The sequence below is a fragment of the Protopterus annectens genome, chromosome 4.part0 (genome assembly GCF_019279795.1).
Source record: "Protopterus annectens isolate FY-2018-M chromosome 4.part0, PAN1.0, whole genome shotgun sequence".
Lineage (NCBI taxonomy): Eukaryota > Metazoa > Chordata > Ceratodontiformes > Protopteridae > Protopterus > Protopterus annectens.
The window spans coordinates 9,380,526-9,407,980 of record NC_056733.1 but is presented as its reverse complement, the minus strand read 5'-3'; the positions used below and the strand labels follow the sequence as shown (position 1 = coordinate 9,407,980).

At 39.2% G+C, this 27,455-nt stretch overlaps 1 protein-coding gene across 1 annotated transcript in view; it reads right to left on the bottom strand.

Annotated features, from left to right (window-relative positions):
* The window catches only part of LOC122799160 (uncharacterized protein C16orf96 homolog), a 791,156-nt gene that overhangs the window by 231,622 nt on the left and 532,079 nt on the right, over positions 1-27,455 (bottom strand). The window contains exons 11-12 of the mRNA XM_044068046.1: positions 25,175-25,240; positions 11,420-11,521 (exon numbers count right to left, since the gene is read on the bottom strand). Of these exons, the coding sequence (XP_043923981.1) occupies positions 11,420-11,521; positions 25,175-25,240 (168 nt within the window). The remainder of the gene's footprint in view (positions 1-11,419; positions 11,522-25,174; positions 25,241-27,455) is intronic.

Sequence of the window (27,455 nt, the reverse complement as noted above, 5' to 3'; positions counted from 1 at the left end):
GTTAAATTGTAACTGTTATTCTAAGTCTTAAGCAGTTAGGCTTTATACAGGCTGTTTTACATTAAGACGGTTTGTGGTCTGTACTGTTGTGACAAGACAGGTAGCTTACATCCTTCTAAGCTGGGAATTGCTGATTGAAGGCCCAGTGTCTGCTATTCTAAAAGTGTATTAGTTCTGGCTTAAGCACTTGGGCTTCAGGCCAGTTATTCTACATTAAGAAGGTTTGTGGTCTGCACTCTTGTGGGAGGAGAGGCTGGATTCTGTCCTTCTGAGCTGGAGATTTCTGGTCACAGACTTATTGTGCCTGCTTATTTGAACTGTTTCTTTCTGAAATTGGTGCGGCTTGTTGCTATAGCATAGACCAAATTCAGGCCTGCTGAATCTAGCTTTGTTTGTATAACTTGAGCACTGATCCAGGCCATCTTATCTGGAGAAGGTTCCCCTGCACCTTAGTAAGCAGGGGTGTGCAGTTAGAACTTGTCTGATTGAAGACTGCTGGAACAGGGCCCAGTTTTGAGCTTTTTTCTGGTTAATTGGGTAACTTGTTTAAATCAGTTTGTTCATTTTCTATTGTTTTTTTTTTTACACACATATATATATATATATATATATATATATATATATATATATATATCTTCTACTTCTTTCAGCTTTTCCCGGTTAGGGGTCACCACAGCAGATCACCTGTCCGCTCATGATTGGCAGTGGAGTTTTACAGTGTCGAGTTGCCAGCTCAGCTCCCAACCTTCCACAGAAGGCACACTCAAACGCACTCACACCTAGGGCCAATTTAGAGTGTCCAATCCACCTGCAGCATGTCTTTGGGATGTGGGAGGAAACCAGAGCACCCAGAGGAAACCCATGCGACCACAGGAAGTGCATGCAGACTCTGCACAGAAGGCACCCCAGCCGAGGATCAAACCGGAGAACCTCTTGCTGTGAGGCGGCAATGCTAACCACTGCACCACCATGGCCGCCCCGTTTATATATATATATATATATATATATATATATATATATATGTATATATCAAAATTGCACTTTATTCATCTGCTTTTACTGTATTTGTATTTCTTCCTACTTTATTACTAGGGGCATTGACTACAACTCTGATCTGCGATATATAACAATAAGTATCCTTTTCTGTGCATTTAAAGTGTTTTTTGAGTGTATCTGCTTTATTTTCTAAAACAAAAAAACAAAACAAAACAAAAAAATATATATATTTGTTTCCCGCCTTTCTAAACTAGTATAGTTCAGTTTTCAAGTTAGTGCTGAATTCAGGGCTGTGTTACAAATCTCTGTGTTTGCCCATATCTTACTTGGATAGAAGGAAGTTCTCTGTTCACCTGTGAGAGAGGGGAGCTTTGAGCAGCCTATCTGTCCCTGGAGGATTGGTTTCAGCCCAGAAATCAGTAGTTTATTGGCCATTTTGGGCTAATTTCTATCTCTTTCATTTCCCTGCTATAAATATTGTATTTGCCCGGTTTTGTGTGCCAGGCAGCGCCTGTTAATTAGGGTAAAACTATTCCCTGCTCCACAAAGTCTCCTCTTCAATTTTTCCCTTGGAACTAAACAAACTTTCAACTTAAGCACTCAAGCCATTCATTTCACAGCCCGGCACTTGCTCAAAACTTATAGCAAGCACTTATAAACCCAAGCACTAGACCCTCCTATACTGTACAGAAGGACAAGGCTCTCTATTTGACCTTACCAGCCATCCAGTAAAACAGTTCACTGTACCTATTCAGGCATGTCCAAAGGGCAGTTTCAGGTGAACTCTCCTCCTACCACCAAACACTAATACATGCTAGGGATGCAATTATACAGCCAAACTGCAAGCTCAGCTCTCTCAATCCAAGACTGGATCAGACAGTCAAGAGGAGAAGGGAAATACTTGCATCACACCACCAGTCTCACATAAACCCATTAAACCAGCACTGGCAAAAAACACACACAAATACATGAAAACATACTCGGAGACTCTAAATAAAAATCTGCAAAACCAACAGAGACCTCCAAAGCAAACATTCAAGCAACCTCCACCTCCCAACACAAACCATGAAACACATACTTCACAAAACCAGTGTGCCATGCAATCACAGCCCTTAAGGCAAAATAATATACCCAACATACTAGTAATAAGTGACTCTATAGTCAGGCACACTGATGTCCCACTCACTAGTCTGAATAAGGAGAAGGTTATTGTTAGCTGCCTGTCGGGTGCCAGGATCCGCCACATAACACAAGCACTCAGGTCACTCCAGAACAAGTACAAATATGACTCTGTCATTGTTCATGTTGGTGTGAATGACCTGAGCCGTACCTCCCTGGACTACATGAAAAGCTGGAAGAGCTCTCTGATCACATAGCCCAGGCTGGTATGACCCTGACCCTGAGTAGCATCCTGCCCTCACCAAGAATGATACCACGGTATAAAGAAAAAAAATCTCGATTTCAACAATTGGCTAAGTTTCTGGTGTCATTCAAAGGGGATCCAGTGTCTGTCTGCATGAGATGACATGCTCAACAAGCCCCGCTGCGTCACTAGAGACGGCTTGCACCTGTCACCCTTAGGCTTTTGAATACTGGCTAAGGCTGTTGCCACCCCCATAGTGCATTTTTTAGTCAAGGCTCAAAAGACAAACCCACTGCCATAAATAGCACAAGTAACAAAAGACTGAGGGTAATGCTACTCAATGCCAGAATTCTAAACCTCAAAATGCATGCACTCGAGGCACTCCTCAGTGTAGAGAAAATCGATATATGTGCAGTAGCAGAAACCTTTTTTAAGGCTCCAGAGAGAACCCCCGCACTACCAGGCTACAACTCATACCATACATTTTGGCCACAGAACTCAAACCGAAATACAAAAGGCAGGGGCGTATCCATATTCATCAAGGATACCCACACCTCCAGGTTAGTGGCACAGCACGATGCTTCAGAGATCATCCACGTGCAACTAACAATGGGCAAAACTGCAATTCAAATTGTAGTTTGCTACAGATCACACACCATGTCCCAGGACCCCCATTCCGTGTGTCTGGAAACACTGGGAAACAAAGGTCCTACCAAACACCCTAATATTGGGTGATTTCAATTACCCAAACATTAACTGGGAGAATTACTCAAGTACTAACTCCATTGCCCAACATTTCCTAGAATTTATAAACTCAAACGCCCTGGTTCAACTGGTCAACACTCCCACCAGAGGTGACAACATATTGGACCTAGTCATCACCAGCATGGGCGACCGGTGTTCCACACCGGAGGTCAACCCCTCGCTGTTTAGATCTGACCATAAACAAATCACTTTGGATATCCACATTCCATACCCCCGACAAGAAATCCACCGTGAAAAACTTTTCAAAAGCAAACTTCACGTAGCTTAAGACTGAGGTGGAAAGTTTCAAAGCCCCCATCCCGAAGGATAATGCTGTCCAAGCTGCAAAATCCTTTACTAATGCATTCTACAGGCACCTACAAGAATGCATGGATCATGCCATCCCAAGCAAAACCAAGACTCACTCCTCCAAGAAAAGGAAACCAGTCTGGTGGACTCCTGCCATAAGCAAGCTATACAATAGAAGGAAGACATCCCTGATCAGTATCAGCAAGAAACTACGATCCCTCATAAAATCATCCAAGGCGAGCTTTGAAAGAAAAATTGCCAAGTACTCTAAAGATAACCACAAGGCATTCTTTAGCTATGTCAAGAAACTAAGTGGCAATGCTCAGATCTGCTCGGAGTTAGTGCAGAATGGCACAAAATACACTTGAACCAACTGATATCGCCAACATCCTGGCAGACAGGCTCAGCGCAAACTTCAGCCCCCTCTCACCCCCAAAAGGGCCCATAACCATACCAGAAGAATGTAGAGTCCCTGAAATCAGACACTCATGTTAAAACAGCCCTCTCCAAAGCCAAAAACACAGCATCAATGGGACCGGACAGTGTCCCAGGCTGCGTCGTACATGAGCTCAAAGATGAACTAATCCCTCACCTAAACACACTGTTCAAACTCAGCCTCTCCACAGGCTACGTACCCATAGAGTGGCACACAGCAACGGTTATTCCACTCCACAAAGGTGGAGCCACAACAGACCCTGGGAACTATAGCCCTCTAAGCCTGACTAGCTTGGTCTGCAAGGCTATGGAGCGCGTCATCATGGAACTCATTAACAGAGACATTGGGAACCTCCAAACACTGGACCCTACCCAGTTCGGCTTTGTTAAGGGCAGATCATGCCTCCTAAACCTGGTGGACATCTTTGAGACAGTTACCAAGGCTATAGATGAGGGAAAGGTGGTACGCACAGCCTACCTAGACCTCGCTAAAGCCTTCAACACCATTCCCCATTCTGGTATTATAGACAAGCTCACCAGCCTGAACATAAACCCCTATGTCACAAGATGGGTTGCCAACTAGCTCAGGGACAGAACCCACATGGTGAGAGTTGCAGGAGCTAGGTCAGACTCTAAACTGGTTACAAGTGGCATTCCCCAGGGCTCAGTCCTAGGACCCCTCCTGTTCGGCATATACTTCTCAGAGGTACAGGCAAGCACAGTAGGATTATGGCTGACCAAGTTCGCAGACAACTGCAAACTAGGGGCTATAACTGACTCTCTGGCTGACACAGACATCCTCCAAAAAGGTCTCACTGAGACAGATACCTGGTGTCAAAATCATGGCCTCAAGCTAAATGCCAAAAAGTGCATAGTCATCCCCTTTGGAAAAAACAAAGTAACCACAAACTACCACATAGGTGGTAGTCCCCTAAATATGGAAGATGTAATAATGGATCTGGGGACCCAAGTAGATAGCAAACTCACCTTTGATAATCACATTGCCAAAGTGGTTAGAAAGTCCTTCTACGTGGCCCACCTTATCATAATAAGCCGTACTTAAAGGAAAAGGGGACAGAACACGGTCAGCGGTAATTGCACTGCCTACATTATAAGAGTATGTTTTCAGTTTTCACTTTTCAGTCCTCGTCATAAGTAAGTACCATGTATGTAGAAAGAGAAGACAGGTCAACTTAAATTTAGTCTGTATAAGTGGAATTAACGTGAAAAAATAAGACTGAATGTTTTAAGCAGTAAAATCTATCTAGCGTAACAACAAAACAAGTTGTTTTGTTAACGCCAGATAGATTTTACTGCTTAAAACATTCAGTCTTATTTTTCAGTTGACCTAATGATAAAGCTTTTTCATTGCTTGAGAATTCTTCTGTGTTTTGAATCTGACTGCACAAAAAAAAAAAAAAAAAAAAACGGGACTTCACGAGTCCGGTTTTGATGATTTTTTTTAACCGGACAATTTGTCTGAAAACCGGACACACCGGTCAAAAACCGGACAGCTGGCAACCCTAATCACAAAAAGGTTTACATCCAGATCAAAAGAGGTCATTGTGTCCCTCTACTCATTACTCATCAGACCCATCATAGAGTACAACACCCCATTTGGGATGTACCTTACAAGACACCTGCAACAGCTGGAAAGACCACAGAAGTACCTCACCAAGAGGATCACTGACCTCAAACAGATGCCCTATGCAGCTCAACTGAAGAAACTACAGCTGTACTCAGTTGCATACCGCCTACTCAGAGGTGATCTCTGCCTGACATACAAGGCCATGTCCAACCCAGAATTGATGGACATGCTCCACCTAAAGAAAACCTTATCCCCTCCAGCCACACACTCTAGGGATCTAAACCTCACCACAACAATAAATAGGACATGCTGGAGGGATAGATTCCTGTCCCAGAGACTTCCCATGCTTTGGAACAAGATCCCAATCTACATTAGGCAGAGCATCTCACTAACACTCTTCAAAAAAACCTTGATGAGTGGAAGGGAAACAGAAAGTTTACCTCGGGGATCACTTCAGTGGCTCTGCTGGACAGAGGCACAGGGAACTAATCTAAGGGGGCGGCGAAAGTCAACACATTCTGGCTAGGCTTATAAATGCCTTCAGGCAGATAGCCTAGTACCTACCTATGAACCTGTAATAGGTTCATTCATTTTTAGTACATTTTAAGGTTTTAGTGAATGAATATTTTTACACATTTTTACATTACTGTGCTTATACAGTTTGAATGGTACTTTAAATTTCACTTTGGCAGTTTAAGAAATATAAACGGGAGGGTTGAATGAAATCATCCTTTGATCAGATGACTGCTTTGGGCCTTATTTAAAACCTGTTGTTAGTGTTCAGTTTTATCTGAAGAAGTTCATTCTTACATGAATGAACGTGCTTAGTTTATTTATTTGTGGATAATAAAAGTTTCTTCAAGAACCTTGTGGCTTCTCCTGGCAGCTAATGTAGTTTATGTTTCACATGTCTACTAAGTTAAGTAGGCAAGACCTTCCCTTAAAGTTAAACAGGGATGCGTCCAGTGTTTGTAGGTTGCCAATGTTCTTGTTAATTATTTTCATGATAATTCATTTCATGGCATTGCATATTAGACTTGTCAGACTGATGGGTCTGTAGTTCCCTGGGTCGGTTGATGGTCCACCTTTATGAAGAGGGATGACGTTTGCAGCCCTCTATTCACCTGGCCCTTAATCTGTTTTGAGGCTGTAGTTGAAGAGTGCCTCAAGTGGCCCTGCTAGGCCATGTTTTAGGCTATTTAGGAGGTAACAAGGGATACTATCAGGGCCCAGTGAAGTAGTATTTTTGGCCTTAGCAAGCACATCCAGGATATGCTCCATGTTGATATTTGGGGGTATATGCTAGAAATTATTTCATAGGGGGTAGTGGGGGTGAAATTAAAGCTAAATTTATCAGCCAGTAGATTTGCTATGTCACCCTCGTCATTGAAGGTTGTGTTGTGCCATTTACCACCAGTTCTGCGCACTGCTGAGTATTACTTTTAAGGTTCCCGACACACAGGAGGAATGTCTTCATATTGTCCTTAGACTGGGAGGCTAGCCTGACCTTGCAATTGCCCTTGCTGGACTTTATTAGGCATCTTAGTTTTTTATTTAGTTGAATCAGAGAGTTCTTGTGTCTGTGATAGTAGCTGTTTCTGATTTTGGCCATGACTTTTTTCTTTTGTTATACAGCCTGCTAAGGTAAGGATTCTACCAGTATAGTTTGCCTTTGATGTCAGATTTGGGTTTACTTCTGGTAGGTATGATAGACTCAATGCAACCATTTACGTTTGTACAGGGTTTCTGTAAATAATTCTGCATAGGTAGCTGCGTTTTCGGGGTTTGTGTGAGCCATGAATTTTGAAAAATTGTTGCTTAATAAGATGTAGTTTGGCTTAGTATAGTTCCTAACTGTTTGGATTTGGTCGATTTTTATTTCAAGGGAGACATCTTTGTGGCCCAACTTCACCAATGATAGTGTGACATGGGGGGGGGGGGTGGCGGCTATGCAATATTCTCTCATGTTGGTGAGTACTAGGTCCAGTATGTTTGATCCTCTGGTTGGAGACAGCACTGTCTTGTCCAGGGTGTTTTGTCATGATAAGTCCAGGAAATGTTGTGCCTCTGAGTTAGAGGCAATGTATGTTTACCAGTCTACTGAGGATTAGATAAAATTTCCAATGAGTAGGGTATTTGGTTGGATGGTGAGTGCCTCTAGTAGGCCTAGGTAAGAGTTGTAAAATTCATGGGTCACAGACGGCAGCCTGTAACTGACCAGGACATGGTAGGGAACCTTGTCTATGGAAATTTGGAATTGGATGAACTCCAGAGCATCATCCTCCTTAACTAACTTAGAGTTGTATTTACTACTAGCATAGATCAAAACACCTTCACCTTTAAATCCTGGCTGTGCTGCTGTTGATTTAAATGCGTGGAAGGCACTGTAGCCTTCTACTGCTGCAGTACTTTCTATGGCTTTAAACCAAGTCTCGGTAGTAGCATATATGTCTACATTCTTCAGAGTAAGTAGACCTTGTAGGTGTGGTGTTTCATGTTTAGGCTCTTAGGGCTGAATAGTAACACCTTAACATTGCTTTGAGTTTTTTTTTTTTGCTATGTTGGTAGTTTTCTCATTTTGACATTGCCTAAGCTGGCTGTAAGAGGATGGATAATGTTTTAACCAATATCCAAAAGCCCAGGGGTGGACAAGTGCAGACCATCCTAGGCAAAACAAAGTGGTCTATTAACCATGTCCTCCCATGCTGATAGATATTGGATTCCCCTGGACTGACACCTGAAACTAAACCAATTATTAAAATCAGTCATTTCTGCGGCATCATCCTTGGTGAAGGTAGAATGCTTCCAATGCAAGGCTTATATGATGATGATAAACAGACTTCATTTGATGAGATTCACTTGAATAGTCCACCATATTTAAAACTCAGGTTTCATGAACCGGATGCCTTGTGATTTTAGACTCCTAATGGCCCGTAACTCCTCCCCTTTTTAAGTATGTTTTTAAGTGGTTCTGTTAATATTATGTGATGTATTATACAATACTTATAATTGTGTGTGGGCTCTTTAAATGTGATACATTGGAAGTCACATGATGATAGGATGTGTTTTAAATATGGTGGACTATTCAAGTGAATCTCATCTGATGAAGTCTGCTTATCACAGATGAAAGCGCTAATCGTGGTTGTCTTAGTGAATAAAATTGGGCCAGTTGCTGTTTCTGGATCCTGACACTTTTTATTGTGGATTTTACAGAATCATACTGGTACCTGTGATGCATTGACTTGAGTTTGCCTGTGTAGGATATTGTGGCTCCTAACTCCAGATAGGCAACTAACCGTTATTGTCCAGTATAGTGAGAATTATTCAGAATATCAGGTTTCAGATCTACATTAGCACAGATAAAGAACATAAATATGGTAATTTGGTGCAGAGGTGATGTATTGCTAGATCTAGATTCTGCAGCAGTCCTGGGTTTAATTCCCATAGCCTCCATTTGTCTACTGTGTGACTATGAGCAAGTTACTTAACCACACTTTGTTCCTGGGTCAAGCCTAAAAAGGAACTGTGTGTTCAACTGGTCACCCAGCTAACATTTGCTTTCATTTGTTTTCACTGCAGCTGCCTTTCGCAGTATATTTACAGTTTTGCAATGATTAGTTTTACATATTTGCGCTCTGAGGTAATTCTAGTCACAGCCTTTTGTTATGAACTGAAAGCTAAACCTCTGAATCATTGTTGCCATTGTTTATGGTAACCGTTGCCTAAACACAGTAAATGAATATTGTCCTTTGTAGCAGTAAGTGTGCAACCTGTGAGTATTTTTACTCAATCTAAACTTTGGCATGCAGACTGGAATGTGTGTCCTGAGCACTTACTGTTTCATCCCTCACTGCAGCGTCTTTGCCAAGTGCACAAAGAGTAACTAAGAGGAGTATCAAGTATTTTCTACACCTACCCCTTTTCATAAAGGAAGTAGAGTGAATGCATTTTCCATCTTACTTCTCTACTTGTGTATGATCCCAAACTCCATCATTCTTCCCATGAACGCCATAATTCAGTCATATAGCACAACCACTCTTTCAGAAAGAAAACCCACTGCTTTAGCTTCACTTTTCTTAAATGACAAGTCCACTCATTTCATTCTACCTTCCTAAGGTTACTGCGCTTGCTACAACCAAATGTATGCAAATATTTCATCATAAAGATGATGCATTTTATGCTCCCAGATGCATTTTATAGGCCATGACCTAGGGAAAACATATGTTTGGAATGCTGAAGACCATAACTTATGGAGAACATGTGAGCATGGAATGTTAGGCCATGGATGCCATAACTCAGGGAAAATGTGAGCATGCACTACTGTATGCAATGAATTACAGAAAACACATGAGAATGGGATGTTGGAGGCCATAACTTAAAGAAAACATGTAAGCATGGGATGCTAGAGGCCATGAATTACAGAAAACATGTGAGCATAGAATGGTGGAGGCCATGACTTAGAACAAATATCATAATGCAATGCTGGAGATATTCACATAGCGAAAACAAGCAAGCATGGAATGCTAGAGGACACGGCTTAGGGAAACTATGTAAGTATGGAATGCTGGAAGCCATAAATTAGGGAAAACATTTGAGCATAGAAAGCAGGATGCCATAACTTAGGGAAATGTTAGCATGGACTGCTGTAGGCAATGAATTACAGAAAACATGTGAGAATGAGATGTTGGAGGCCATAATTTATGGAAAATGTGAGCATGGAATACTAGAGGCCATGAATTACAGAAAACACGAGAGCATGGAATGGTGGAGGCCACAACTTATAAAAACAGCATTAAGGAATGCTGGAAACCTTCACTTAGGAAAAGCATATGCGCATGGAATGCATGGAAAACTCCTGTCTGTCCACAAACCTATCAAATCTACTGGGCATTGTCTGTACTCATACTGTGTTGCTAAGGCCTGGAACTCCTTACTTTTATCCATCAGGTCAATATCCTCCTTCCTATCCTTCAAAACCATTCTAAACGACTTTGTAGCCAAAAGCTGGCTCTGTTCTTGCTCAGCAACAGGATAAACTATATCCCTAAATGTGGACAGATAAGTCTTATCTTACATCTCCTTATTCTCCCTTGTTCAGTCGCTTCCTTATATCTATCAATTTCTTTTCCCTGAGTTTCTTTCTAAATATACTATTAAACCTGCTTTTCTCTCACTTCATTCTGCACTTTCTGTTTGTATTATACTACCTTACCTTTAATTTCTCCATAAACTGGATAAAATGTCTCTATTAAATCATGTCATATAACCTGTATCTATTCTTAACCAATGTTTTCATATTGTGTCTAATTTGATGAAATTATTTAAACTGTAGTTATTTTTGTATTATTTTTAAAGGCAATTATTACTCTTAAAATGTTTTGTAATACTTTGGAGCTTTTCTCCCCAGGACCTCCCTGAAAATGGGCTCATACCCAATTGGATTTTCCAGGTAATCAAATGCCAATAATAAATAAATAGAGGCCATGACTGAGTGGAAAATATGTAAGCATGGAATGCTGGAGGCCATAAATTAGGGAAAACATGTGATCATGGAAAGCAGGAGGCTGTTAGCTGGATTTTTGAAAACAATATATCTATTTTGCCTGAACACTAGTTTCAAAGCTCAGTAACCAGTTTTACTTAAGCAACTACATTTTTTTCTTTTGTGTCAGTTTTGTGTCATGGCATCAAGGTGATGGTAATAGGTAATATTGGGCAGCAGCCGTGTGTTTTAGACCACCAAGTGTCATGTGTCTTACTGTTTAACAGAGGTACTATGAGTAACCAAATAAGATGCAAATTATTGTGATGTCAAGCTTTTCTCTTTGAAGAAAGCCAAACGTGGTCCACATGCATGATTAAACCCTTTGCTGTGCAACATTTTCTTCTACTCTATTTAGAACTCAAATCATTCTGTAGAAGTAGCATTTGCATTAAAACAGACTCAAATGCCTTTCTTTATCCAGTCATTACTCTTGTCTTACCTCCTTGTGTGCTGCCTGACCTGCTCAAGATCGTACACAATGTAAGGGCGCATGGACTTCTGTGAGTTGAATCCTGAAACATTTGGGACTGTTACAATGTGCCTGTGGAAAAACACACATAGAGGAATAAGGAAAAAAGGAAGGAAAGAAACAAAATTAGCCTTCAGTTTACTAACTTCCTAGTCACAGCTCTAGCACCAAACTAGTTATTAGACAGTCTGTAATCACAAACTAACAGAATACTGTGAATCTGCACTTCAATTTAGTAATAACTTGTTTTTTCATTAATACTGTGTATGATGTGGTTTAATTCTTGTGCTTGTAAAGTCCTAGTCTTTGATTGCAGATTAATTCATCAAAGTCTGTTTCTAAACAGCGATACTGTATATGCTTCTGATGGAACACTTCTAATGTACTCCCAAGGTGTGCTGACCTTGGAGGTAGTTAGGGGAGTGCAGGGGCGTTATCCCCCAATATGGTTGTGTAGAATGATTTACTTCAGATGTAATACATTTTTGTTAGAAAACTGTTTGATCTATCAGGGTTGAATAAATGGACTTTGATGAGTTTGTGGAGGATGAGTGGTACCATTGCTACCAGATGTAAAGACGAGATATGTAACCTGGCACCACTATCTCCAAAATTTCAATAATTAGTTTACAAAGTATAACCTGGCTCTCACAGCATAAAGGAAATATGCACTAATGTCCTGGTTAAGTGCTTTCAAACTTACCAGCCAGTTTGGACTGTACACAGGTGTTGTACAGAACTGAATCTTTAGACTAGCATTCTCAGGCCCTTTTCTCACTACTCCCTCTGTGAACAAACGTCTTCCCATCTTTCATTGTCAATTTATTCACAGTAACTGCCTTTAACATACAGTATTTGAATTATTTTCACACTTACACACACACACACACACACACACACACACACACACACACACACACACACACACACACACACACACACACACACAATTCGCAGGGAAGGCTGGCAGAATTCTCCAAGTCCCCACAGACTTCTCTCTGGCCCAGTACTGCTGCCATGATGCTGGAAGAAGCCAGAGACTTCCAGTTACCAGTTGCTTTGAAATCAGGCACTATTTTATTGATGCACTAGAGGGTGCTTCATGCTTTCTATATGAAATTTGTATACGTTGGAAGACAGCAAGTTAGGTTTTGTCTTCATTTTGTACATCATGTTTGGTTGCTGATGAAGGATTTACCGAAACCGGTACAACCATGTTGGTGTACGGTTATGTTATTTTGCTGTCTTGAGTTGGACATTAAATAAGATTGCCTGATTCCAGGAGTTGAGTGCTGGCTTTCTTTCTTCACTTTTAGAATATGAAATACACCATTTAATATCTGGTAGTAGGTCTAAGACTTTTCATAAAAAATGTATGCCATACAGCTGGTTAACCAACAGTGTAAAAATGATCATCCTCATCTCAGATAAATAACAGTGCCTAAATATTCTTAGAAATAAATAAATATCAGTTATAACAGTTTAAGGGTAAATAAATGAACTTTACTTACTAAAGAAAATACATGCACATACAAGGAGCATTAAAAAAGTTAAAAAACAAAGATAGGCTGTACACAGAAAAAAAAACAGAATCCAGATATTTAAGTTCTCTGTGTAGCTTATTGCAGAACTGCTATTCCTAAGTGAATAGGTAGTACTCAGATATTTCCACTCAAACAAGACAGCATCAACATTATTTGTTTTTCTTTTTCAGTATACACAGTTATATAATATATTTTATTCAAAGCCCCAGTGTCCATGACATAATCATCCTTTTGCTGGAAGAAGAAGTTCTTTTACTCATTCTGGCACCCACCAAGGGTTGTGAAAATAGATCAGTATATTCTTTCCTTGAATCCTGAGTATCCCATATATGTTTTAAAGATTAGTCTTTATAGCTATTACATTCTACTGATCTTTTATCCTTGTTTGTTACATTAACAAGAAGGGCCAGCTCTTCTGGAACAAATTTCACAGTCCTCCCCCGTCCTTTGACATTCAGAAAGACATAGTACTGTAGTCCTACTATGGAAACAAACACTGCAGATAACATGAGAGGAGGAGAAAATTACAATTTGTGCCAGTTAGCCTGTCTTTATAACAATTGCTCTTCTTTTCAGCTTGGCATTACCTCTGGTTTCACAGGGTTAATTTCCAATTAAATGGACCACACCATGTAGCCCTACCTAAATGAATCAACTGCTGGCACTCAGAAGCCATGTGATTTAAAAGGAAAAACTCTCTTTCTCACTCTGGCAGGAAAAAAGTAAGGAACTCGTCCCCTGCGTCTAACCTGTAATTGTGTGAGTCATTACCAAATTTGAGTGTAACTTTGCTATGCTTCCTTGTAAAGGCAGCTATAACCTGCTCTTTGTTGTAGTGTATTGTTCCCAACCCAATCCACGTAGTCTCAGTAAACCACTGTCTTTACCCAGGGAAGTACTTTGTAGACTTCTTATATTGCAAATCTTAGGCAATGTTAAGGGGAGAAAAATGTACATTGCTGTAAAGCAGTGTCAGTTGCACAACAGCTATTATACTCACCTTTGGTGCAGAAGGCTGTAGGGTTCTATTCTCAAATGAGGTAGGTGAACTGCTGACACTGCAGTGCAGCACAGGGGGGGGGGTGTTGCACTCCTGAGTGCATACATCCTTCAGATGAAGTGTTAATCTCAAGTCCTATTAGACTGCGTTTTTGGTAGTTCAGATGGATGTAAGAGATCTCATGGCACCTATCAAAAAGAGTAAGAGAAGTTCACTGATGTGCTAGTCAAATTGCCCCCAAGTAGCATAAATAACTTCATGGGTCTTACCTGATAAGAGGCCGATAGCCTAGTGGGACTAACCTGGTTACGTATATGAGCCTTAACTATGTAGCTCTAAAATATCCCTTTAAATCAGGTAATCCTAAATTGCCTTGTTCTATGGGGAACATCAGCTTATACCATTAAACTTATTACAGCCTAGCAATGCCTCCATGTGTTTCCATAGTTACATCTTCCCTGTGCTACTATGTGTCAAATATTTCTTATTCATATTTGCATTGATAATTCTAAAACTATGCTGCATGCATGCAAAGTATTAGAATATTATATCTTAAAGCTTACACGATCGCAAATACAACTGTGCTGACGTTTGACCTTTGTTTAGTGCATCTAGAGTCATTGAATATTATTTGTAAACTATTTATTTGTGTTATCATTTTAATATTTTTCTAAATATCTCACCGAATAAGTGACCCAGACACAACTGCTAAGCCTCATATGCGATTTCACAGTTGTATAAAGAAAGCACTGCTGACAGTATGTATGTTGCTTGAATGGTTACTGAGATATGCAGGCTGTTTAATACAACATTACAAAAAATATTATTTTCTGTTGTTTATTGTGGCTGATAAAATCTAATTTAAGATCTAGAATTAAATGAATGCAACTATTGTCAAAAATCCCACTTATATCTGACTTCCAATCTTGCATACTATCTTTAACAGTTTGCTTAGGACTGTGACAGTGCCATAGACGCAGAGAACATTAAAATGACCCTAAAACTAAAAAAGAAAAAAAGAAAACAACTGATATATCAAACTATGGACTAGTGAGTTTGACCTCTATAATATGTAAATTATGTGAGAGATGCAAAACTGACTTGATAAAATATAGGAATTATTGATTTACAATACCACAGATACATAAGAGTTAGATCTGCCTAAAATTAATCAAGTAGAATGTTATGATCAGGTCACTTTCGCCACAGTATTAGGTTTATTTTGTGGTTCCATTTTCTATGATCTAGCTAAAGTATTTGATTCACTAGCAAATGATTCTATTTACAAAGTATTGAATGAGACAGGATATCATATTTGTACTGTTTGGTGGATAATGAACTGGTTTGTTTATCAAATTCCACAAAAGTATAGGGGCATCACAGAGCTCAGCCCTGGAGTAATTACTGATGTTTGACTTCTGTTCTAAGATAGAATTCAATTTAGTTGAACAACAATAGAGATGATTGCAAGATTGGCTTTATTATAGTTAGTGGCAAGGATTGTTAAGACATTAACCATTATCTGAATTAAGTCACTAGACATGCATCAGATATTAATATTTCTTTCAGCATAATAAATGTAAAATCATGGACTTTGGAAAGATGTCACCCTGGGAAAATATTTACCTAGAAAATTCCCAATTAGACAAGGTCTCAGAGGGCAAGTCATCACAATTACTAATAATTCACCATTTTCAAAACATTCTGATTTAATTAATAAGGTCCTCTGACAAATAGGACTCATGCTTAAGAATGTCTCTGGATTACCTGATTTGAAGGGATATTTTAGAGCTACACAGTTAAGGCTCATATACATAACCAGGTTAGTCTCACTAGGCTACTGGCCAATTTTCAGCTAAGACCCATGAATTTATTTATGCTACTGGGGGAAATTTGGCTAGCACTTCAGTGAACTTCTTTCACTCTTTTTGATAGGTGCCATGAGTTGTTTATACATTGATTAATCTGTACAGCACTTTTATTAGCCCCATTTTAGAGTATAATAGTTCATTTTGCATGCATACATCTGGATAACTAAAAAAGACTGGATTCAGTTAAAAAAAGTTCACAAAGGAGATTAAATCTGTGTCTAATTTAGATTATGAAGAGAGATGCCGAAAAGCAAATCTTTATTCATTATACTATAGACATTACAGAGGCAAGACTGATCTTCGCATTTAGGGCCATAAAATGAGGAACTTAAACTGTTGCTGAATTTAAAAATTTCCAGCTGTAATTAAATATTGATATATAACCTAAGCTTCTCTATTAATCATATCAGGATCAGGATAAGAAGTTTCTAAATCACTGACCATATTTCAATAATTTGGAATCATGTCCCTCTCCCAGTGTGAAATTCTAACAGTTTAGATATTTTTAAAATGAATCTGGATAACTGGTTAGGTAGACAAGTATTCAATCTTAACTTTAAGGAGTCTGTGTTCCTCAAAGGCCTTTGGGTTGTAACACTGTAAAATGAACTTAAGAAACTTAATGAAACTTTCTTGTTGTCAACAAATGTATTAGTTCATGGAAGCAGTTATTCAATTTAACTATTACAACATGATATAAATAATATTCTGAAATCCGTAGGCTCTATTCATAACCTCAACAATGATTAAGTTGACTAATGGAATCCTAAAAATGCTAAAAAAATATTTGACCAATGTTTCTAACTTAGGGGATCTACAACATGGACAAAAGCACTTGACCTTTTCCTAGAAGGATTATGAATTTGGAGTTAGAAGAATTAAAGAGTTCTGTGTTGAAGGGGGTTGCCATCACCACATGAGGTGATGCAGGCAGGATTGCCAGTATAGTAAACATGGTTCCATCGCTATATTTTCTTTTTTCTTCTTTTTTGTTTTTTAGTCTTTAGCTTAATAATTATCAGCTTTGTGAATGATAAGAGATGCTCCAGACTAGCAGTGTAAGGTTTGTTTATTTTTAACAATATTTATATGTCATCATCATTTTTTTTTTTATTTTTACTTTCCATTGTATGTATTCATTCATTTATTTTACTCTTGTCTCCATTGCTGACCTTTTAGCTCCTCACAATTGAGTCTTCCATGGTCAGGGAATGGAACACCATTATAATAACTGGGCGCAGGACTTCTTATTATTCAAGGGGACTGTTACTTAGAGGCGGAATGCACTATCCCTAATGATGTCTCATGGGTGTGAGTGTAAAGCATCTGGTCTCACTATTCTCCCCACAGCTACAACTTGACAGTGTATACACAGCTGTAGAATCACTGTTGAATTTCCACCAAAGAGTACCTGGCTCTGGCAAAAACCCACATCTCCTCATCCCCAAGAAATGACCATTGTTTTAGTGACTCAGTCACCTCTAGACCAGCCAAACCTACAGCAGCCCAATTATTAGTAGATAAAATAACAGTCTGAGGAATAATTCAAATTATGTAAGGTGGGGAGATTCAGCAAATACGTTAGTTTATATCTTTTGGAATAATAGGAAAGTAAAATCTCTGAAGTGATAATTTATATGAATTTCGTTCCTTTGTTTGTCTCATCAGCATTACACCTTCTGTTCTGGTTCCTTTCCTAATAATGAGGTATGGTCCAAGGAAAATAAATATTGGAATTATTTTTGAGCTCACTCCTTTTAGTTGTACATAAGTTCACTGGCTAATTTTTGAATATTCTGTCTTTTATTGAATAGAAACCATTATATAGTAAAGTATGTATACTGATTTACTGTTATCCCATCTTAACAGCAATTCCAGAGCTGACTTTAGAATATTCAGAAGTTTGCTTAGCAACACAAGATCTAACTATTTTTATGTTACATCTTTTGCTTTCTTTTATCATTTTCTTCAAGGAAAGTTCTTTTTACTTTTTTGTTTCTTCTTTCCCTTTTTCCATTTCTCTGTTATATTTCTATCTACAGTTTAAAATATAATGTGAGCTTCATCTTGTCATGTGAAATTGTTTATATAGTTGCATTTTTCATTAATATGTCCATTTCAAACTTTCTATGTTTGTGATTTGCTTTCATTTGTATTTATTATTAGATATGTTCCTCATTTACTGGTTAATAAACTTTGGACTGGTAACTTGGTAACAGATTCCAGTACACGTTAGTATTATATTGGTTATTACAACTGCATGTTATATTATAACAGTTTTCAGTCTTCTCAGATTTCTATAACTTTCCCTGGTTTTGATTTGCTTACTCTTCACATGATTTAGCCTTCTTTGCTACTTTGCAACCACATTTCATGGTTCAGATACCTAGGGTGTTGTGAGTGCTTTTGTTATTTCATCTATATTATTGACTCGCTTGCTTTGTCAGAAAGTCCATGTTTTGCCCCTGGAGATCTGTTTTATTCTTATCCTTTACAGTTAGATCCAGTTTATTCTTATTTTTGTATTACGTTTTCAATTTGCCCTTCAGTTACCTAATGAGTGAGTTATATGCCAGATTGCCCATGTTTCTCGTTAGCGTAGCTACGGTGGGGAGAAGTGGATAGCTGTGCTGGGCACAGATTGATAGGGGGCATGATTGGCTGATCCCAATTGTTCTTCAGCACATACTTGGATCTAAATAAATGCCAGTATTGCAAATACGGTCAAAGCTGAGTGCTGTAGAGGTATGTGTGTGACCCCCCCCCACACATACATACATATATATATATATATATATATATATATATGTGTGTGTGTGTGTGTGTGTGTGTGTGTTTTTTTTTGGTTCTTCAAGTTTGTAAAGCAGAACATTTATGCCTTTTTTTTTCTTTTGAGGAACACCAGACTGGGGAGCACTACTATTCCTCATATTGCCCTATAGTCCCCAAACTATTTGCCCATCCATCCATTTTAATTGTGTTCTATAGGAATCTTCTTCATCTTAATGGGGCACATTTAGCCCAAACCCTTTGTATTTTTATCACAGCCCAACATTCTTTGACAATCTTGTCCTAGAGTGTGAATTCCACTGACTGAATGTTGAGAATACAGCTAGAACTGGCCAGCTTATGCTAGATTGTTGAAAGTTCATTAGAAACAATATAAAGAAGCATTTAATTGTCTGGATGTTTTGAAAATGGCCTTAGTTTGACCATTCCTTTATGTCTTACCATTTATGCTACCCGGCATTATGAATAATGCATCCGTCACTGTGCAGTGGTGTTATAGCTGTCATCCTATAATTCTGTCCCAAAAGCTGTGTTTGTAGTTGTTGCAGGAATGATCATTTCAGACTTAATTGCAGAATATTAGTGACACAGTTCATAATATGATGTTCTTGTTGAATGTCTAGAGCAAAAACTGTAATTGATGAAGAAATGATAACTACATCTTTAAAGTTCAGTGTGAAGGTGAATTAAAACAGAAGCAGCAGTACCTTCTGCATTTGTAGAAAGGATTTTGAAAGCACAGCTGTGAAACGTGGTACACTTTGACATTGCACATTCTTGTGAAATGTTTATATTCTCTGCATTTAGGAATTCAGAACTATATATCAGCGATGAAGAACTATACAACTGAATATACATTTTACCAATGTTCGAAAAATCAGACATGCTGAATAGCTAGGTAAAGACGTGCAAAAGGGAGGGAGTCATTTCTTAAAACTGTGCTGCACTTTTAAAAATTTCATATGTGCCAGGTTTTACTTGTAGCCAGTGAATATTTACAAAGTTTCAGCTGGATTACAACTGTTCATTGAATTCTGCCTAATTTGGAGCACAACTACCTCAGAATGGCCAACACCTGTAGAAATAAGTCAGAAATGTGCACTCCTAAATTAAACCATGAGACCAAGAGGCAGAAAATTTGGATTTCACAATCCAATATCTGCTGTATGGGAAGACTCTGCATTCTTCTACTTGCTGTACTCTGCATATATTGAGTTTATCATATAAGAAGTGCAAGAGTTTAAATATCTGCTCAGTTCTGCAAGTGTGAGGTTTGGACCGACGTATTCCCTCACACAAAGGAGTAACCTCAGATATAACTGCTGATTTGTTTAGCCTGTAGCTAGTAAAATCACATACTTCTGACATAAGCAGAAATGGTGTTGTGATCATTAAATAATCTGATGATAAGATGGCTCCTTTTCTGGGAAAGAAACAAGTTATCAGAGAAGTGTTTAAAAGACATTGCAGAATAAAACGGTCTATCAGATGGAATGAGCGGTGACTTATTTAGGTTGATAGGGAAGGCTGCAAACAAAAGATTAATTGTGAACTGTAAAGCTATCAGAATCATGTGACTTGTTGAGGCTGATGTGAGGCAATCATCCAGATAAGATAAGATGTGTGTGCCTTGAAGCCTACAATATTCTGTCACTGGAGCAAGATATTTGATAAAAATTTGGAGTGGTACAAAGTCCAAAGGTCAAATACGTAAATTGATAGTGCAATCCCAAGATAAAGAATCTTAAAGATGATCTGTATTTTTTGTAAATGGGAATACATTAGCAAACATCTTTATGATCTAAAGTGACCAGAAAGACTTGACAGAGAAAGAAGAAGGGAGTTTGAACTGTTAACATTTCAAATTTTGGAATGTGTGAGAGAATGTTTAGATTGGATAGGTCTACAATGAGCCTACCAGCTCCCTCTCTCCTGGGAACCAGGAAGAGTCTTGTGTAAAATCCTTGTCCCCACTGACCTAAGTGCACTGGCTATGAGATCCCTTGAAGCAGTAAGTTTGAAATGATTGAGGTCATAAAATGAAGTTTTTTTGGGGGGGAAGCAGATGAATACCTGAAGGGATGGGAAGGGGTGCCCATCGAAGCTTGTAGCCCTATTCTATGATATGTAGAAGACAAGAGTCTATGATTATTGACTGTAATTCAGAAGGGCAAAGAGAAAGATTCCCCGCAATTTTCGGAGTCAGGTTGGGGAACGAAGGGAGGAATTCAGAAGTTGTTTTCTTTTGGAGAAAGGTCAATGTGACCCATTAGATATAGTTTTGGATTCTGTTTGCCACTTTCTTTTCAACTGTTCTTTCCTGGACTTCTGCTGACCAGATTTGAAAGATTTACGAAAAAGTGGATCTGGACTGGAGGGGCAGCTCCTATGGAATACAGAAAGTGGTGTAAGAAAAGCTGATCAACTCCTTGCATAATTTTGAAAATTTCAGCAGAAGAGTTATCAAATAGTTGGTCTTTTTCAAGGGGGCATTTAACAATTGAGCTTTAATATCCCCAGTGAAAGGCTGTAATCTTATCCAAGCATGTCTTCTCATAACAGTACCCATTACATCTGCTCTACAGAAGGAATCCACATCATCATGACCACATTTCTGTGTGTAGCTACCTGAGAGGCAGAGTTAAACATGTCCATAACACTAGATTTCCAGTTAGAATTAGGGAGATTAGCCAATGCCTGTCCCATGTTACTTAAAATGGATCTTAGTCATGTGGGTTTGGCAATTAATAGCTCTAAAAGCTATGCTGGGCAAGGTACAGACCTTTTTGCCAAATCTTTCAAGAGCTGTATTGTCCTTATCACTGGGGATTGGATTAGAAAAAGGAAAAGGTTCTAGTATCTTTGTCAGCATCCAAAGAAATGATTGCAGGGTAAATAGAGTGATTTTATAAAGGTACTTCTACATATCAACAACCCTGAGCCTGAGTACTGGCTTCATCCCAGCCAAATGGAGGACAGCCACTCCCATCCCTCTACACATGGTAGAGCGTCCACTGACCCAGGCAATTATAGCTCCATCAGCCTAACTAGCCTGATCTGCAAGGCCATGGAATGCATTATCATGCACCTTATAAACAAGAGCATTGGCAACCTCCAAATGCTTTATCCCACACAGTTTGGTTTTGTCAGAGGGAGATCATGTCTATTAAACTTGGTCAAGTTCTTCTAAACAGTCACCAAAGCCATGGACGAGGGGAAGACGGTGCACACCGCCTACCTTGATCTAGCCAAAGCCTTCAATACTATTCTCCACTCAGGCATACTCTCCCAGCTAGGCATCAACCCATATGTTACCAGATGGGTAGCTAACTGGCTCACTGATAGAACCCACTCAGTTAAAATAGGGGAAGCCACCTCTAGTAGTAGACCCGTAATGAGCGGTGAACCCCAAGCATCAGTCTTGGGGCCTCTACTGTTTGGGATATACTTTTCTGAGGTGCAAGCCAAAACCAGTGGTCTATGGCTGATCAGGTTTGCAGATGACTGCAAGCTGGGAGCTGTCTTATATTTCCCTAGTGATGTGAATATCCTCCAAGAGGGCCTTACCAAAACTAATAATTAGTGCCAGGAGCATGACCTTAAACTAAATGCCAAAAAATGCATCATTCTCCACTTTGGGGAAAATGGTATCTCCACTAATTATCACATTAATAAGAATGTACTAAGCCCGCAAGCAGTCGTGAGGGACTTGGGCACCCAGGTTGATAGCAACCTGACTTTTGACCACCACGTCGCCTCTGTTGTACAGAAGGCTTTCTACATGGCCCACCTCATAAGTAAGGGTATTTCATCCAGGAACAAGGAGGTCATAACATCCCTGTACTCCTCCCTTATCAGACCTACTATTGAGTACAATGCCCCCTTTGGCATGTACCTTGCCAAGAATATGCAGCAGCTGGAGAGACCATGGAGGTTCCTGACCAGGAAAATCCAGGATCTCAAACACCTGTCCTATACAGATAGGCTAAAAGCCCTGTCCCTCTACTCAGTCTTGAGCAGACTGCTCAGAGGTGACCTGTGTCTGGCATAAAAGGCCGTCTCAGACCCAGCCTTGATGGGGTTGCTGCATATCCATAAGCCAAAATCCACTCGGGCAACCCACATGCAAGGCCTAAACCTGGTCTGTGACATTAATAGAACTTGTTGGTGGGATAGATTTGTGTCCCAGAGACTCCCCTATCTGTGGAAAAGACTCCCTCCATGTTAGGCTGAGTACCTCTCTAGCCCTCTTTAAGAGGAATCTGGACGACTGGATGGGGAACAGAAAATACACCCCTGGGATTCCACCTGTGTCCCTGATGGACAGGGGAAATGGGTGCTGACTTTGTGGGAACATGGGCAAAAGTATTGAATAGGCTTATAAGTGCCTCCAGGCCAATAGCCTAGTATCAGTCTATGAACCTATAAAACCTCTCTGGCTTCTTATGGGTCAGGGGCTGAGAGTCTTGCGACAATGAAGCAGCAGAAGGCATCTTCTACAGCTCCTAGAACTGGAGGTAGAACAACAGGCTAATGGGTATCCATATTCCGTAGCTCAGAGTACCTTTTCGAGGAGTCAGGAACTTCTTTACCCACTGACTTGAAGAAATCTTTCATTCCAACAATAGTGTCACCAAAGGAAATGTCCTCATTAGGGTAATCAGAGGATAATGTGTTCCCTGCTTCAGGGTCAAATCTAGTTGGAGAGGGACTTTGACAGCTATACTGTTTATGATAAGAATCTAAAAAAAAATTCTTCATCTTTTGAAGAAGAGGGAACTATTTTCCTTTTAAATAGAGGAAGGGGGATAAAGACATTGAAGACTGAAATGACGTAATAGCTTTAGATAGACCATATGTAAAATTGAACCAGTCTTCTTTATCGCCATTCTGACTGAAACGTGTAGGGGGTAGAGAGCTGTGTTTCATTTTCTGAGTATATTTCCTAGGAATGCGTAGACTTATGGTCAGTGGTATGAAAACCATTGGCCTGATCTCCATTAGCAAGCCATGGATGTCCTCTCTGAATAAAAAGTGGTGAATTCCTCTTTCACTCTTAGATAGTACAATTCTTGCTTCTCCCTTCATAGGCAGAAAAATGATGTGTTATTATTAGTGATCTGATGAGTGAGTATCCTGAGCCCCAGCCACCTCCAAAAGTGATGCTGTAGTGGGCCCAGGAGAAACGGGGATGGTCTAGAGGCTGAGAATGCAACTCAATGGTATCATCAGTCTCAGACTGGAAGAGAAAGGATGACATCTGGTTAATGTTAATCAACTCTCAAAGATTTTGTCTTCATTTTTACCTGAGGGAGAGGTCTGCTGAAAAAGAGGACAGCACCAAAGCCACATGTGTCAAGTCCTGAATGCATTTGTTTTCTACATACGTGTGAAGGGAATTACTTCTAACACTCTCCGTGACAAATGGCTGACAAATACTACATATTTTAACATTGTGTTTAGCCCTTACGCAAAACAAACAACTCAAGCAAGACTAATTGTATGGTATTTGTGGTGACACTTTTCTGACAGACATAAAAATCATTCTCTTAAAAAGTCAAAAAGAAAAAGAAAGAGTCCCCGAACTGTGCACTGACGCTGACTGTAAGGGTACCCAGATGCAATATTAACCCCAAACTGTGCACTGACGCTGACTGTAAGGATACCCAGATGCAATATTAACCCCAAACTGTGCACTGACGCTGACTGCAAGGATACCCAGATGCAATATTAATCCCAAACTGTGCACTGACGCTGACTGCAAGGATACCTAGATGCAATATTAACCCCAAACTGTGCACTGACGCTGACTGTAAGGGTACCCAGATGCAGTATTAATGCATATGCAGACTAGTGCAAAGAAAGTCATAGGTTTAGCATGCCTGCATGTCTCTCTTCTACTTGTACATCTGCTTGTGCTAAAGGCAGAAGTACAGTGTATAAAGAAATGTGCCTGAAGCTTTGTAGACTGGCCAGACATATGGTGTCCTTGGCAGAATATATCCCATCTGTAAGGATTACTGTAGCAGGCATCCTACGAAGACTATCTGATGTGATTTGCACCAGTCAGGGAGTGTAAGCATACTGCACTGACAGCTCTCACACTGTTTTGATTTGCATTCTTTGAAAAGTAGTATGTGCTATTTGGAACTGTGTTATGTGTTAAGCAGATGTATCATCTAATGATGTAAACAAACTCTTTGCACTGACAGCACAAGTCTAGCTCCCATAAATCAGCAAACCTCAATGCATTTAACATTACATGAAACCAAACAGAAGCACATGAGATTTGAGGTTTATATAGAAAATATATAGTACTTACAGACCATGTACCAGTGAACTGATAGCATGGCTCAACCCCATGTAAACACTAATAGACTTGGAAAATCATAGTGCATGCAGCATTTATATATATATATATATATATATATATATATATATATATATATATATATATATAAACAGAAACACATGTAAAGTAAGGTTTACAAGTCAAATGAAAATGTACAGCACTACTTACGGACCAGGTACCAGCATGTCAACTGGTCTGGAACAGGAAATGCAGTGGAATCGAGCAACCAACTGCCTGTTGAGTAAGGGAAAGAAGTGAAATATGTGAAGCAGTTCAAAACTCACGTCAGTACATAACTGAATAAAAGAGAAAAACAGCACATGTAAGGGCAAAGTATGCCTGCTCTCTTCTTGGTTTCACAATGTTTGTTTTAGTATAGATAGTTCCATCAGTGGTTCACTACATTGTGTTTTAGACAGTTATTTCACTACAGAGCTTTAAAAAATGTAACTTCCCCTTGAAATCTCTTAAATATACATGAACTAAGTTCCACAGTTTTATGAGATACTAAGACACTGTTCCAAAATTGTTCTAAATTTTTAGGACATTAAGATTTCCCTCAAGTTCCCTTGTGGCAGTGCATGTGCAATTGTACTTAGTTTGGCAATTAGACAATTTTCCTTTGCAGCTGAGCATAAAGGTTCATTAAGCATTCACCCAATAGGTTTATGCTACTTATCATCTGCTGGGAGAACTAGTCACCAATATAATATCCTTCTTAGATGAACTACTGACTGAGATCTGTCTCAGCTTAATTAACTAGCCATAAAACCCACAGCAAAACCCCAAAACAATAAGAAAATATTAATAAATAAAAACATACATGCATACATACAGAATGTTATGACAAGCTCTCCTGCACATCTTGTTGAGGTCCATACCTATAGATCTACCCTACCTCCTATAGTTAATTGTATATAGGTTCTAGGCCTGTGGTCCAGAAGACTTAAGAAGAGCCTAGACCAATTTCCCTCCCAATTGCTCCAAAGCACTGTCTGGTTAAATGGCTTGCTCAAGGTCATACAGCTGGGAAAAGAAGGCTGAGGGAATTGAACCTTGTACCACAGGATGCAGCTTATTAACAGATCATATCTTTAATACTGAGCATGACCTATAAAAACTGCAACTCTTATGGTTCTAACAGATACACCTCTTGACAGTTACTTCCAGAAGCAGTTGAGAGGTATGCCTCTGGCTTCTACATGGCACTGAACTGGATAAGCAGGCAGTCAGAGAATTATCAGCATGGTACTGACTTTTTTTTAAATAACAGTAAAGCAGCACTCCCTTTTATTCAAAAATAACAGAATAAAGTTTTTGGGTGACACCCTTCATCAGTATGAGTTAAGCATCTTGTACACAGTATAAGTAGGCATCTTTCTAAAAACACGTGACACAACCAACCAATAAAAAAATCCATATCAATTAAACCACATTAATAGAATTTTAAAGCCATATTGCTAGGATAAAACATCAGCATTCTAGTATTCAAATGCCTCTGCATGACATTCATTTGTATTCCTTTTGTTTGGCTATTTCATTTGAAGTCATACTATAGCAGTGAAACATTTCCACAGTTGGTGTTTTGCTTTTATTTTGTTAAATAACCATACCTAGTGCTAACGACATACAAATTTACAACTCATTCTTTTTGTTTCCTTTCTGTTTGACTGCTGAGTTTAACAGAATACATTTTTATCATCAGATTGGTGAACTGTGACCTTTCCTAAGAATAATGGCATAACTTAACCAGATAAATAAAAATGCAAAATGTCACAATGCAGTTCATGTTTATGCAGCACTTTTTTGTATGAGTAAGTGTGTGCATATGTATGTATGTGTGTGCGTGTGTATGTGTGTGCATGCAACACACATGCCTGCATATGGGTCAAGAGAATATTAAAAAGAAAACCTATACTTGAAATGCAATGAATGTTAGCTGAAAGATTGTAAAATAACTGAAGCTAAGAAAGGCATTAAAATGATAAGTTACTAAATGGCTGTAGTGATATAGCTAAGTTACTGCTTTAAGAGCTTCATGTCACTTTTCATTTACATAACACTTCTTATTGCATTATGGAGTAAAGTACAACATTTAGTCACTGGCATTTCTTAGGGCTACTATTAAAAGGCAATAGCTAAGATCCATAAATGTATTACATCTTGTGCTAACCTAGCACATAATCACTGTACTGCCTAAGAGCTGGGATTATAATAACTGACATTTCAGGAAGGGTCCCTTAAGTGCACTCCAAAGGTTATAACAACTACTGCACTAAGTACAAAGAGAGATGCAGAAACAGTGGCTTTGCAATTCCTGAAGGCAGTGCTGAATATGCTTCACATGGCCAGTATTATATACAGAAAAAAAGTGCAATGGGAAGGAATTTGTGTGACTGGATTAAGAAAGCAGTGTAGTATTTATCTGTGTGTGTGTGTGTGTGTGTGT